Source organism: Abramis brama (genome assembly GCF_963993115.1).
Source record: "Abramis brama genome assembly, chromosome: 3".
Taxonomy (NCBI): Eukaryota; Metazoa; Chordata; class Actinopteri; order Cypriniformes; family Leuciscidae; genus Abramis; species Abramis brama.
Genome location: NC_139965.1, coordinates 32,330,297 through 32,346,420, shown reverse-complemented (window position 1 = coordinate 32,346,420; position 16,124 = coordinate 32,330,297). Strand labels below are relative to the sequence as shown.

Below are 16,124 nucleotides of genomic sequence, written 5' to 3'. Positions count from 1 at the left end.
ATCATTTTTAAAACTATAACCACTGCGAAAACACATTTTGACTTTTGACTCAAAACCTTGACAACTTTTCCGCGTGACACATAGCGCTGGTCTTTATTTATGCTGTAAAAAAAAATCGTAATTAGCCTACGTGATTATAACAGTTACATTATTCTGTTGTAGCCTATTCTGGATTTTTACATATTTTAGCAACTTTGCATCCATAACAACAAGATAATGTGTAGGTTATTTCAATGTTAGATTAGACCTATATTTAATAAATAGCCGAATAAGCTACAAAGTATAGGTGCCACACTATTATAATCAAACTGTCACATTTATCATGACAGCTAACTTCTGATAATATTGTAACATGTTGGTACATATATATTTTGTAGGTTATTTATTCTGCATAAACATTGGCAAATCAGACCTTTGTTAGTTTGATAAAATTTAAAGGAAAAAATTAAGAAAAAAAGATGGGACCTATATGGCTTTCTTATGTCTAATGCAAACGGTGGATCTCGCTCTTAAAATCTAAATTAGCTAGCCTATATATTTCTTCAAGCAGCTGGGCACATGGGATGGGGTGTGGAAGATCTGTGTCCTGTTGTGGGGTCTGTTGCTCTTATAAGCCTCTTTAAGCTAATGGAGAAAGAGGCCAGAGAGAGAATTATTGACACTCTGTTGCCCTTAACCTGTCTACCAATAAAGCGGATTAGTTTTCCTCAATTCATCAGCTAACCACTCTCTCGAGACTGCTCGCATGCGTTTATTTGCTCAGGGGAAATCAACAAGTCACGAACCAAAAGGAGAAAAATAACAGGGTGTCGTAATGATGAAGTTACCCACCATTTCTGAAATAATAGGACTCATATAGCCTCAGGTGTAATTGCTTCAACTGCAATGCAATGCATAGCCTGTATAACCTATTTAGACGATCATGGACTGCGAAAAAGAAATGGTTTTACGTGATTTACAACGCAACAATAACCACATTTATTTTTATTTGAGTTTATCTGGAATCTTCCTATTTGAGGTCTTCAACATTCCTCCCAATCAAATGTGCTTGTGTCTTTAAACGCGGTTAAACGTTCTTGTGTCTTGCCGCTTTGTCTGCTTCCCATCAGTTGTAATTTCATTAAGGGATCGCATGAATATTTCTATTAAAGCAGCAGTGAAATATGAAGCCATGGACCTGCAGCGATCAGAGAGATTTATGGCTCTTTTTCATCACATCAGGGGAGAGTAAAATTATTATTATTGCACCCTCAGATAGAAGGGCCTGAAACCAGGGACTCTCCTCAAAGCTGCTCATTCGTTCGGTAATTACTTTCACAATTAAGTGGAACACATATCACAATGACAAATCGAAATAGTTTATATATTAATTAGCCCTATCCATGGTAAATGTGTTCATTATGAAAAGCCAATTTATCGGGACCTCCACTGTCTCTTTTATTGCAATAGCCTAAATATTTTCGATTGTAATGGCACAAATGGGCAGTGTGATGAAATGTGTATAGCACTGCTTTTAAACACATTTCGGGCCCATAATCTTTTTATCAATTTAATTTGTAGGGAACGGTTACTTAAAACGAATGGCCCTACCAGTAGCCTATCAAAAATCATTAAAGGAAATCCAATTTCAGCGCTTATAGATTCATGATTCTGAACATGGAACTTGAATTCATTTTAAACAAGTCCTTCTTGGCTCTGGCTATATCGAAATTAGCGTTTTTATCAGTTTGCTTTGATAACCCTGATTAGCCTATACCTTGATTCACTGGACCAAACTGTGAACAAGCCCGAAAGCCAGGTGTCACTCAACCGAGCATACTGGTAGACTACACTAATGTGATGAACACACACAATTCAGTCAGTGGTGTAATTTAAAATGTGCTTTAAACGAGATGACCCACGAGTCCCCTCTCTCCGTGTCACGAGCCCGTGATTGACGATGTCACCAGATGTCAGGCTAATTCAAATGAATGCATTTCATACCTGTCAGAAGCACAGCAAAGAGTCAAAGATCTCGCTGTTTATTAAAACGAGTGCCCCACAAAACAAGCTGAGAACCGAGGAAATATTTTAAAAGGATATTTATTAAATCAACAACAACGCTTATGATTTAATATTCGGCTATAAAGTAGACAGGTGAGATAACAGTTTTGTAAAAACAACAACAACAAAAAAACAACAACTTTGTTGCAAAGTAAAACTGTAATGATTTGAATCTGCACACTTGGGCTTACATGATTTAAAAACAATAGGCCTAATAATAAAAGCTACAATGTTGCTTTAGATATCATTACTTATTGTAAGTCTTCTAAACCTGACCTCCCCAAAACATATCCACTTTTTTTTTTTTTTTTTTTAAATGTAAGGCAAATGTGACACAGTGATGGCTGTATTGTGTTTCAGAAAAGCACATGGCCACCACAAATTAATTGGAGGGTGTAATGTTTTTCCTTCTCTCTTTTTCATTACTTTTTCAAAAAAAGGGGGGAGTGAGGTGCATTTGGCCTTAGCATGTTTCAATTATCAACCAACATCACAAGAACTAAACAGCTTTTAGTCAATGAAAACAGTTGCCTGTTTTCTTATGAATGTTTCTCAAGCTCAGCTTTTACATTTGTCTCACTGACTGATTAATGATCAGTCTTGTTTTTGTAGGGAATTTTATCATTTAAACAATGACTGCAAAGTACAAAGCACATATACCTAATAAACAGATTTAATGATGAACATTCAATTGTTTTATAAAAAGTACTTTGGAGTCAGATATAAAATTTGCTCTGTGAATGTTTGTATAAATTAATTATTTATAACCCACATTTGTTTTGAATATTTTTAGTGCCTATTCTGGGTTTAAAAGAATATTGTACATGTAACTTGAACTATGTAAGCATAAGCATATGTAGTTTATATTTAAGACAAATTTAAAGGCAGCGTGATTCGGTGTTCATTATATATATATATATATATATATATATATATATATGTATATATATATATATATATATATACGTATATATATATATATATATAGAGCTATATAAATGGATGCAGGGAATAGCTTAACAACACTTTTTACTTAAGAATACAAGTCCTGAAAGGACTCTTGAACAATTTAGCAATTAACCAGACTCAACAAAGAGTTATGGAGACATATAACTCAGGGAGTTGACGTAAATGTGTGACCCTTTTTTGACATCTTTCAAAATTAGAGACCTTTTGAGATGATGAGACCCCCATTCTGTATTCTGAAGCAGCTCCAGAAGACTTGCTGTAGTGGCTCGTTATACCCTTTTCAGGTCTAAAAGGCAGGATATGATCAATCAATAACTCATAAATCCCTCTATAACATATATGAGAAACTGAGTGGTTTCCTGTCTTGCTACTGCTGTCCAACAAGAATCAGATGCCAAGCAATGAGTGTGAGACCTATTCTGCAATATTTAGCGGGATGTGTGTGAAGTGCCGATGAGTATTTGTAAGTAAAGTAAGTTATTTGGCTTCAAAGTTAGTTCTTCTCCATAAAACTGGAATTCTGTCATCATTTACTCACACATTCCAAATATACATGACTTTCTTTTTTTCTGTGGAACATAAAATATATTTTAAAGAATGTTGACTTCCATTCTATGGAGAGGGACAACAACAACAATAACAACAAAACATCTTATCTGTTCCACAGAAGAAAGAAGTAAGTAAGTAAGTAAATAATAAAAAGAGTTAGACATTTTGGGTGTAGGTAGGCTACTATGCATTTTAATGTTTCAAAACTTTATGTAAATGGTTGCTTTTTGTTTTGCTATGTGTTTGCCAATTCATTATTTACATCACTTACAAAGAAACCAATAAAGAAAGGTATTTTTATAACACTTTTTTAAGAATATGTAATATAAACACGATCCAGTTCAACGTATCGGAGATTAGATCCCTTTCACCGTCCGCAACTGGTTTCCTTTTATTGCTGGGATTCATCCAGGAAGTAATTGTGACATTTTTCACGTGATTGACCTCGTTTTTAACCAATCGTTTGGTAGCCAGTGTTGTGTTGTCCAATCACATTCCACCGTGCTTTTGAGTGGGCGGGCGATTCTCTGTGTTGTGTTTGTTTAGTAGAGCAGGAGCAACGATTTCGGTTTTGTTTTCTTTGATTTCCAGTAGCTGAACTGTATGGTTCGGCTGATCATTCAATAAAACCAGGTAAACAATTCGCATTCATTTACTAACACGACTCATCAGTAGAAAAAGCTGTAAAACCTCACTGAAATCACTAGGTGACTTTAGAAGCGATCAGAGCGACATATGACTGAAGTTTCTGTCAAGCTGAACTAACATATCAGAGCAGAGCAGAGCATTTATGTTTCCAAAATACTGTCTTAATTCTCGTTAAGTGTTGACAGACCCCAAATAACATACAGTTATACGTGTACGTTTCTGGGAAATTGGGAATTGTCGAGGTGAAAGACAATTGACCTGCTGCTGAGTCATTAGCTAGCTAGTCAAAGAACCTTTAGCCAAGAGGCTAACAGAGAAGTTCATTGGATCCGACTGAAGAAAATACCAGAACTCTGTGTCTTTCACAGCGCGAATGCTCATTTATATTTAAAACTTCAAAGAACACGTTCGTAAATTATGATGAACGTCTGATATAGTGATTCTTTACTGGTTCTTTATGTTAGCAAGCCAACTAACGTTAGCCTGGCTTGAGTCATAACAAATGTGTTTGTCTCCTTATGAAACAACCCTTTTCTTGAACATGTTTCGCTCAAATGAGGGTGCGTGGCAGGGCAATTGTTGAACACACAGATATTTGTACACATGTACAATAATGTGCACATAAATTTGAAATAATATTTCAGCGGTCATGTTGTGACATTTCTGATTGGAGATACGCTGGTGTTATACAGCTCTATTTAGTGTTGATCATCGCACCTGCTCAAAGCGGGGTGACAATTTCCATTCACGCCCACTGTAACCTTCTGCACCTCCTCAGTTATCTATCACAGGGATAAAGTTGCTTTAAATATCTTCATCATAACAGCCTGCTTTATTTCACAGTGGTATATGTTTAAGCACCATCTTTACCGGTGCTTATTGTTACAAGCAAACATAAATTCTGTTATGAGATAATGTTTCCGTTATGACTAGTTCATTGACTAGACTCCAATCTCATAATTTTTTGTTTTCTCTGTTTTGCCGGCTCAGACTGCACTTTGTTGCACTGCACACAGAATACTTGTATTGATTGCTGCTCAATGGGAAAATTGTAACCATGTTCAGTTTTGAGGGAGATTTCAGGAGAACACCCAAGGTGTCCCTTGGGGGTGCTAGCAGAAAAGTAAGTTTTCCATTCCTTACTTTCCAAGTAAGTTCTACAATGATTATTACTTTGAAACTGACCATTTTGTATATTTGTGAATATTTGTTTGCTAATTCAAAACTAGTGTAAATAATTTCCACATATGGACAACACAAATCTGGTAATTGTTGTTCCATATTGATATTGGATCTATTTTGATATGTCTAACACATTTTTTTTGTTCAGGAGGAAAAAGCATCTCTTCTTCATCGAACACAGGAAGAAAGAAGGAAAAGAGAGGTGAGTATCCGCCATTAGGGTATTTTACAGATGTTTAAAGCATTTTATTGTGAAAATAGGACCAAAAACTTTATTTTAGTTCTGAGAAAAGCTTGGTTTGACTTTTATTATCTAATGAAATGACATTCATACATTTTTAAGTGTGTCTTGAGTGTCCAAATACTTTTTGGTGTATCACAAAATTCCCATTATGTGTGTCTATTTTTTAGATTAGAGCCAGATATAAGAATGTGAATCTTGCAGTTATGAACAAATAGAAGATTATTTACTTATCTTTGTATTTTGCACAGGATGAGAGGAAAAGACTAAAAAATTCAATCATCATTCAGTCATACATAAGGGGATACCAAGACCGAAAACAGCAAGTATGTGGAATCACTTTAAACTCTACAAGTGTGGATGGGTTTCTTTGAACCCGTTCTTGTAGTTGATAGACAGATTGTTAAATTCATGAATTTTCTCTCTGTTTCATATAGTATGCCATTCAAAGGGGCTGCTTTGACCACTGTGTGTGTCAGTGCCAGTCAGGCTCTGGCCCTCAACTTACAGACAGTGCCATACTCAGCCAACTTGTTCGCCAGCTTCTCTTTTTTTACAGACAAAGTGAAGACAGAAACCGAATGGTAAGAACCAAAAATATGATCTGCATTGCTGGTTTAAAAAGCTTTTGTTATCATATGAGGGTCAATGACGTTTTGTTTTTGTTAATTGCCTTTTTAATGTGAATTGATGAAAAATAAAAAGAAGTTGGACAACTTTGTTCTATGGTGTCATTGTCTTTAATGAATCCAAGAACCTTCATTGGATTTATGTGCATTTAAGGATGTTAATGTCTTAACTGTTGTAGATCTGGATGTGTCAGAGTTTGGTAAAGCATCATGCTCAGTTCGTCAAGCTGCTGACAGGGCCAGAAAGACAGAGCTGCCTGTTTCAGATCAAGAGGATGCTGGGACACTGTTGCAGGTACAACATACGATGTTCCCCAGATACTGTTTTTTGTTGGAGCATCCCTAAAATAAAAAATTCTGGCATAGTAAAAATCTTTAGATCTGCTTGTTGGTTGGTCGCTAAGCATTTTCTCTGTCTCTCTAAGGTTATTGCAAGCACGTGAAGATAACAGTCTGAATGTGACAGTCCCGATGCGGATGCTGGAGGTGTTTTCATCTGAGAGAACCTACTTGCCCTTTTTACAGGATGAAAACTATGTCACTGCACTTATTGAGCAAATTTTGTGCTATATGGTACAGAAAGGTACATAGTTTTGCCCTATGTTTGATTTGTCTTAATCATACTTTGAGGCAATAGATGAATATATTTAGTAAGAGACTGTACACAGAATTCTCTTTTTAATTTAGCAAAAGTTTGCATCTGCTTTAATCATATTATTTTCAATGTCTTTCTGTCTTTTAGGATACTACAGATCTCTGTATGTTTTAGTGAATCACAAGTTGCCATCGAGTCTAGAATATAGTGATTCCCCTTCCATTCCGCTGGCACAAACGCTACTGGAACACACACTCAAGCCTCTGCACTTTACATACAGTTCCTGCCCCCCAGATACCAGGTACACACTTACATGCGTTCATACTGTAAAGAAATCTGACTAGTTCAAATTATTCACAGCCTTTTACACTATATATGCTTTGGAGAGGATTTGATTTAAGCTGTTCGAGGAATGTCTTTGTTTTGGTGTATGTGTGGTGCACGGGTCCCACCCAGTAAAAGGTTGCCCTTATTGCAGACCGTTAGCTTTATCCTTCCAGAGGACCAATGGACAGTAATTCCCTCACTGCTTTGTTTACAGAGAGTAGTAAAATGCAGACAGACTCATTCACTCAACATGTAATGTTTACACAACATTTACCCTCCATTCTAACACTCTGAGAGACGAACAGTGCTGTTTTCTTTTCTTTTCTCTCTGAAGAACGACAAGAGCGCGAGAGTATAAGCTTGTGCATACAGTCCTGTGTTTGTCCTCTCTCTTTCTCTTTCTCACACACACACACACACACACACACACACACACACACACACACTCATACATAGAGGCACGTATCTAGACAAACCAGCCAGATGTTGTTTCGAGTTATCACCTTTTGATTGAAATTAACAATGACACTTTTTTTATCTGTTCTTTCCTTTACATTTTTAGGGTTAATAATGTACACTACCATTCAAAAGTTTAGGGTCCGTAAGATAAAAAAAAAAGAAATTAATAGCAAGGATGCATTAAATTGATCAAGTGACAGCAAAGACATTTATAATGTTACAATGGATTTCAAATGCTGTTCTTTTGAACTTTCTGTTTATCAAAGAATCCTTAAAAACATGGACAATAATAAGATGTTTCTTGAGCAGCAAATCAGCATATTAGAATGATTTCTGAAGGATCATGTGTCACTGAAGTCTGGAGTAATGATGCTGAAAATTCAGCTTTGCCATCACATGAATAAATTACATTTTAAAATGAATGAAAATAAAAAAGAGTTATAACTATGTTATAATTACTATTTGTAATATTTCTGTATTTTTGATCACACAAATGCAGCCTTGGCATAAGAGACATCTTTTAAAAACATTAAAAATCTTACTGACCACAAACCTCTGAACAATAGTGTACATTGTCACCTTATATTTCATTTCAGTGTGGGTTGACTAATTGTGGAGGTGCCACTTCTATTTTAACAACTCTGAAGGCCCGTTCACACCAAGCACGATAACTATAAAGATAAAGACAAAGATAACTATATATGCGTCCACACCAACGAACGATAACGGTCTTTTTATTCTAAGCACGCGCGCGCGCGCCCCATTTTAAATGCGCGAGACCTTTAAATTAGAATGGATTCTGATTGACTGTCAGTGTTTTATCGTTTGACAGCTGAAAAAAAATCGTTCTGAAAGTGATCCCAACGATATCGTTCCTCATATCTTTATCGTTATAGTTGTGGTGTGAACTCTGTTATTCTTTAATATGGAGAACGATTTTTAGAATTATATCTTTATCGTTATCTTTATAGTTATCGTCCTTGGTGTGAACGGGCCTTTACTGTAGAGCAAATGCAAAATACATTCTTTAGAATTGCTTAATTACTGTACTGTTACTTTGAAAAAATATGTATTCTGTGCAGTACCGGTCAAAAGTTTGGAAATTACTATTTTTAATGTTTTTTAAAGAAGTCTCTTATGTTCACCAAGCCTGCATTTATTTGATCAAATAATTTCGATTTTAACAGATATAACAAACATATTTCTATTTTAAATAATTGCTGTTCTTTTTAATTCATCAAAGAATCCTGAAAAAAGTATCACAAGTTAAAAAAAAATAAAATTAAGCAGCACAACTGTTTCCAGCATTGATAATAATCAGCATATTAGAATGATTTCTGAAGGATCATGTGACACTGAAGATTGGAATAATGATGCCAAAAATTCAGCTTTACCATCACAGAAATAAATTATATTTTAAAGTATTTTAAAATAGAAAACCATTATTTTAAGTTGTTTTTGCTGTATTTTTGATCAAATAAGTGCAGGCTTGATGAGCATAAGAGACTTCTTTCAAAAAGATTAAAAATGTTTCCAAACTTTTGACTGGTACTGTATATGTAAGGGTGTAGTCACTCTAGGCGATCTGAACTGTACCCGAGCATGTTTGACCCCCAAAGTCTGGTTCATTTGACTAGTTTGATTGCTTCGTACCGTGCCCAGGCGCTGTTTGCTTAACCATCCATGGCCCGCTTGGAAGAGGTGGGCCAGAGCACGGTTCAGTCGGGCTCGGGTGCGGTACGCATGCAGTGTGATTGCTAACCGTGTCTCATAGATACACAAATGGCCAAAAGTGTGTGTAAATGTATGTTAGTATTGAAGTGGATCTATATTGTGATTATTTAGAAAATATGAAAGTTGAAGTACTTACTGCAGGCTAAAACATTAGCTACAGTTACAGTACATTTTAGTCAATAGAGTATTAAATTCACCAAATTTTCTCTCTTCTCATTCACAGGCAGTTTGTTTTTACAGCCTTCACTGAGGAGTTCATCTCAGCGCCTTTCACTGAACAAATCTATCATTTCTTCGTGCCAGCTTTGGCAGATCCAAAACTAGCTTTCCCATTTCAGAACTTCCTTTGGTCACTCCAGGCCACCATAGCCTCCTCTGCCCAGGCCAGAGCTCAGGCTCCTTGGCTCTTTTACTTTGTGCTGTCAGTTGGAGAATCAGGACTGGGTAAGTAGAGTGTGTAAGAAAGATAAAACTGCACTGCATGACTAGTATAACGTGTGCTTAAAAGGTGACTCCTTTAGAAATCGATTTGCAATTCTTTTTTTAGATATTTTTGAGAGTATATTTAGGGAATCAGGTTTGAGTATTTTGTCTGTTTTATTTGTATAGGTTCACTCTCAGAGGAAGGGTTGCTGTTGTACTTAAACGCTCTACAGACTCTGTTGCCATTGTTGCCAGTGACAGAGTGCAACAGGAGAGCTGACATCAACAGTGATTCAGAAGATGAGGAAGAAATGACTGTACAGCCTCTTGCTGCGCAGGTACACACATTATCTCTTATCCAAATCTTTGCACAGAAGAAAATATTCAGAGAGTAGCATACAACAGGTGGATATAATCCTGTTTCTTTTTCAAAAGGATGGGAGTTGGATTTCTGTGTATTACATAACAGAGGAATGTGTACAGAAGTTGGACACCAAGCAGCAGACTAATGCTCTGCTAACATTAGTGTGGAGAGACTCTGCAAGTGAAGACATCTTCACCATGATGGCTTCCATCTGTCACACGTTGATGGTGCAGCACCGTATGATGGTGCCCAGAGTCAGGTCAGATCACATCACAGACACGCATGCAAACAAAATGAATCACCTAGCATTTTGTGCAACACAACATTAAGGATAACCAATAGAACTAGATGTACTGCACAGTGCACACTTGTGCTCTATCACACTCTCATTGCAAGATAAGTTAATCATGCTGTACCTCTCTAATTGATAAAAAGAGATGCAGTCAAGAAAGTGCTGTAGATCGGAGTCGGATAGGATTGGGATGCACTTTTATAGTAGTATATAAAAGATTCCCAAACATCAAACTGTCCTCAAGTCTGTGACTCTGTTTTTCTGCTGGTTTTTAAAAACAGAAAACAGTAAAATCTCTAATGAAGCAGTCAGACGGTTAAGTCTCATCTTGCTGTGTTTTTTCTATTACCAGGGCAGTTTTAGTTGCTGTCACTCATCAATTAGTTTAATGAGCTCTCCTCTCAATTACCTTTGCTTTTTTCTACTTCTGGTTCTGCTATATTGACAAAATGAGAACAGGATTTCAGCAGAACTTGAGAAAAAAAGAAAGTGATGGAGAGAGGTGGTATGAAAGACAGGGAAGAGAAGAACGTCTAGTTTAATGAGGGAGAGGGACATATTTGATTGGTAAAGCCAGTGTCAATCAGCTAATCAGAACCTCAACACATGTCATGTGTTTAATCTCGCTAAATCATTTCTCGTAGTGTATTAAGCTAAGAACCCTGGCCTATACCTTTTATGTTCTCAGTATTGGTTTTAAAATCTTGTCAGAAAATTGTCTTCACAATTAGAGTAGTAGTTCACTTTAAAATGAAAATTGACCCATGATTTGCTCACCCTCAAGCCATCCTAGGTGTATGATGTGACTTTTTTCTTTCAGACGAATACAATCGGAGTTATATTAATAAACACCCTGACACCCTGCAGTGGATTGCAACCATCAGTTTGAAGCTCGAAAAAGTGAATTCATCCATCATAAAAGAACTCCACATGGCTCCGGGGGGTTAATAAAGGGGGGTTAATAAAGTTTGTGTATGAGAAATATTCATATTTAAAACTTTATAAAGTAAAATAAATAGCTTCCGGCCAAACGGCCATTCGCAGTCTACTTGCGCCTAAAGCGCAAGTTACGCAACTTGTGACGTCAGAAGTAGTGTAAATATCAGCAGTACGTCGCATTACTCGCATAAGTTGTGCTTTACACTTAAGTGGAATCCGTATGTTTGTTTGGCCGGAAGCTATTTATTTTACTTTATAAAGTTTTAAATATGAATATTTTTCATACACAAATTCATCGCTTTGCTTCAGAAGACTTTGATTCATTAACCCCCTGGAGCCGTGTGGAGTTCTTTTATGATGGATGGATTCACTTTTTTTCGAGCTTCAAACTGATGGTTGCAATCCACTGCCATTATCAAGCCTGGAAGCGTCAGGGTGTTTATTAATATAACTCCGATTGTATTCGTCTGAAAGAAGAATGCCATATACACCTAGGATGGCTTGAGGGTGAGTAAATCATGAGGTAATTTTCATTTTAAAGTGAACTACTCCTTTAAGGAGGCAGCATTCACAAGCCTTTCATATCTTAGAAAAAATGTTAATGATCCATCTTGCATATGCTGAAAAAAAGTCACTTCTTTTTTTCTATTTTTATTTTTACATTTTCACATTTTCTTTTGTTAATATTTGCAATGTTTAAATTAACATTGTTTAAAGACCCTCTGTGGTTAAAATATTTTTTGTTATATGTTGTTTATATTTCTATGTGCTGTTTTTTAATATGCTTTAAGACAAACCATGTGCAAATTCATAAGTTAACACCATTGCTGAGTATTTTCTCCTTAAAACTGTAGCGAAAAAAAGACAGTTTCTTATGTCACAAACTACCTTGTTGTAACCAATCACGTCAATGTGTGGGCAGGCTTTAGCATATCATTAACTATGCTCTGAAGCAGGGGAGTCTCAAGAGAAGCCAGGTTATCCCGGTATACTTTTCTGTTGATATGAAAAATCAGGTAGATTTATCAGTATAGCGGGTGAATTATGTATATGATGTATATTACAATATTATGATGAACTATACGGCTTTCTCCACTGATGTTCTAAGTTGTTCAAAGTGTTTCTAAGGATGCTGATTTTTAGAAAGCAGCTGTCGGACTCTGAGGTGACGAACGGGAACATGGTTTGTGTAACATTAGCAACACATTATTAGCTGTTTGATAACGTAGTCAAGCAAAAGGCTAATCATATTAATTACAGTTATGTGTCCGATGTTGTAGAGAGCGATCCATAAAATGCATTACCATTCTGACACATCGTCTTGTAGACGAGCCTGTATGAGCCAGTGGAGGCTGGGCTCATGTGCATATTAATGGCTCCGTGTAAACTAAATAAAGCAAGGTTGTAGAGTTACATTCAAGCTATTTTAAGACATGAATAAAAAAAATATACAGGATTTTTTTTTTTAAATATGACATTTTGGTGATCAAAGATGAGTTTTAAGGTACAAAATTATTGACTACAGGGGGACTTTTAACTTCTGGATAAATAGATTTCATGTTTAGGCTGTTTAACACACATTTAATAATTTTGCACATTATTGTCTAATTAAAATGATGCTTTCATATGCTAAAATTACTGCATATGGGATTTTAAACAAAGTAAAATTATCTTTTAAATACTATTTAATATTATTAATTGTTCTATGGAAATATAGAGTAATCAAAAATATATGAAAAAAATCTAACATGCATCCTCATTTGACTCAACACTCAAGTTTCTGAATGACCCTTTAGGCTTCCTTCTTAATCTTGCTCCTCTGACATCTTTAACATGTTTTGCCTGTTCCAATTACATACATGACATAAACCGCTTATTTCCATTGTTTTCTTTCATATTCTTTACTCATCCTTTTTTCCCTGAATATTTTTTTGGTGGTATTTTTATATTTTACAGCTTCGTCGAGAAGAGAAGGCTTTTATCATAAATCCTGCCTTCACTACTTTATCATTATCGGATATCTGTACAAAATAATTAGCTGGCCTAGGAAGATTAATTCTTGCAGGAGTGGATGGGATAGTTTTACAAGAGGTATAACAGCTGTCCCTGATTTACAACCTTTAAAGAAGCACCCAGTGCGCGTGCAAACTTGGTTGCCTTTTGAACATTATCATATTTTAAAGTGAAGAGTATGGCTGTATTTTACTCTAAACAGGTCATTAAAGAATCAAAAACTGTTAGTGTAAATAGAGTGCTTGCTTCCTGTTCATGGAAAGGTCTCATTAATGTTAAGCCTGCTGTATTTGGTTTGACAATTTAAAATTATCTTCATAGCGTTTTTAAATAATGATTAGATGCAAAGAACAGAAAGACGAAATAAAGAAAAGTCTCATTTTTCGTGTTAATAATAGATACAAGATTTCCAAGTGCAACTTCATTATCCTTGCATATCTTACTTAAATATGTAGTAGCTGGCAGACCTATTTTTTGTTTGTTTTTTAAACCCCCTATAGTCAGTGAAATTGGGTTTTTGTGTGATGTCCAGTAAGGCCATATAGCTTTGTTCACTTTTCAGGCAAACACGCACTGTAAAAAAAACCGCACTGTTTACAAATCTGTTTTTCCAGAATAATTCTGTAAACATACAGTAAACTTCAAACATATTTACAGAACAACCAGTAAATTTTACAATTTAAAACTGTAATTTAGAAGAAAAAAAATGAACCGGTAAATCCAACAGTCATGCGATGCTACTAAAATCTGTCTTGTTCTTTTTACATTTACTGACATCCACCATAATAACACTGGTGGTAAAGAGAAAACCACATGATGAATCATTGTTCATCGCAAGTGGCTTTTCCACAAGCTGAGCTAAATAATAATATATAGAAGCTGCATACAGTGTCATGAACACAAACACAAAACACCCTAATGGTAACACACAACACTAAAATAATGCAATAAACACTCTTTAAACAACATAAGATGTAACATAAAACCCTAATGTAACTGATGAGATAAAAACTAAGAAGAAACATAATTATTACATTTAAAAACCATCAAATGTGAAGTGTCACACACGGAATTCTAGGAATGTCAGTTTACAGTTGTTTTCACTGTAAATTATAAGATAAATTTGTTATTTTTACTTCCATTTAGTACGGGAACTTGCTGTTAACGAATTAACAGGGTTTTTCAGTCTTTTACTGTTAAAATTACAGTCATTTTTTTACAGTCAATTACAGTGCATGCTCTGTGAAGCATGTAAGCAATAAATAATAATAAAACGTTTAATTTAATGTTCTTGCCTAATTTCCCTTGAACCTGTGATGCTGAGATAACTGCTTAATTTGTAAACTCACTTTACTCTATTTGGTCCTTGATTGAATTTATCATAAACTGATATATTTATTTATTTATTTTATTTAGAAAAGACCGGATAGCATTTTGCTTTGTGTGTCAGTTGCACTTTTTTAACATTTGGTCTACTTATTTCCCAGTATTGATGGATTTAATTTGAATTTTTGGACCAGTTACTCTAAGGCTGCCAGCTTGTTCTAGAGTTACATCCATTTCTCAGTGAGAGTTCTGTAGTTGTTTTGATATTTTATTGTAGAAGTGCCACCTTACATATACCATATTGGAGACTAGTGCTTTGTGTGTGTGTAAGGTGCACGTACACATTCCTACCTAACCTTACCCCAACTTTAATCTTATTTTCTCCCTTAATTACTTGCAATTATGCTTTATTTATTCTTTCACCCCTTGACACAAAACAAGCATGCAGTAACCACCAGAGCGATTTCTCACACCCCGGTGTGACGGCTGTTAGGTTTAATGATTTGGGTGGCCTAAGCACAGTATCTAATTTGTGATGGCAGCACTGTTTCTACGGTCAGGCAATTGTAGCCGTGCTACATTGTCTCTCTGGCCGTCATTAACTTAAATGGAGCCCCCACAGGAACCACTGGTCTGTTTACGACCCTGAAGCAGACTGCTAGTTTACTAATGGAAGGTGCCTCACCTAAATAAAGCTTAATGGCTCATTTAATCTTTCCTGTGGTCACATACAAAGACTAGAAATTCCAGCTCACTGGGTTGTTTATATTTTTTTCTACTTTATGAGTCCTGCTGGAAATTTGGGAAGTTCAGGTTTTATGGGCAGGAGATGTGCTTATTTGAACATTTAGAGATGAGCATAGTTCCTGTAGCACCTTTGACTTAAAGTGTTGGTGAATTGTTTAGTAATGGTATTCTGTGAATTGTTTAGTAATGGTATTGTGTGTGTATATAGCCTAGACTACATAATGTTTAGTGGTAGCTTCTTAGCTGGTGTACTTTGTCTAAAAATCTTTATTCTGTGTTTTTTTTAGGCTTTTGTACAGTTTAGCCTTCAATGCTCGCTTTCTTAGACACCTCTGGTTTTTAATCACATCTATGAAGACTAAAATGATCACAGGGTGAGTTTTCCACATTGTTCTTTTCTAATGCATATTTCTTGAATATAATATTAACAAATCCATTTTTCTTTTCTCTTTATTCTCTGTCTCTTTTGTGTAGCTCTATGGTTCCCTTGTTGCAGGTGATGTCCCGAGGTTCTCCAATGTCTCCGGAGGACTCCAACAGGATCATACCTCTCTTCTATCTCTTCAGTTCACTCTTCAGTCATTCACTCATCTCTGTGCATGACAGCGAGTTTTTTGGCAGCTCAGCAGATGGTAATAATACCT

The 16,124-nt window shown here is 35.7% G+C and overlaps 1 protein-coding gene across 1 annotated transcript in view; it reads left to right on the top strand.

The window, feature by feature from the left end:
- Window positions 1-4,070: 4,070 nt before the first annotated feature.
- Window positions 4,071-16,124, top strand: part of ube3c (ubiquitin protein ligase E3C) — a 35,173-nt gene continuing 23,119 nt past the window's right edge. Inside the window, exons 1-13 of the mRNA XM_084108080.1 lie at window positions 4,071-4,194; window positions 5,200-5,332; window positions 5,540-5,593; window positions 5,884-5,958; window positions 6,070-6,216; window positions 6,441-6,556; window positions 6,687-6,844; window positions 7,004-7,157; window positions 9,600-9,820; window positions 9,986-10,137; window positions 10,235-10,422; window positions 15,768-15,854; window positions 15,955-16,112. Of these exons, the coding sequence (XP_083964206.1) occupies window positions 5,267-5,332; window positions 5,540-5,593; window positions 5,884-5,958; window positions 6,070-6,216; window positions 6,441-6,556; window positions 6,687-6,844; window positions 7,004-7,157; window positions 9,600-9,820; window positions 9,986-10,137; window positions 10,235-10,422; window positions 15,768-15,854; window positions 15,955-16,112 (1,576 nt within the window). The 5' untranslated portion in view covers window positions 4,071-4,194; window positions 5,200-5,266. The remainder of the gene's footprint in view (window positions 4,195-5,199; window positions 5,333-5,539; window positions 5,594-5,883; window positions 5,959-6,069; window positions 6,217-6,440; window positions 6,557-6,686; window positions 6,845-7,003; window positions 7,158-9,599; window positions 9,821-9,985; window positions 10,138-10,234; window positions 10,423-15,767; window positions 15,855-15,954; window positions 16,113-16,124) is intronic.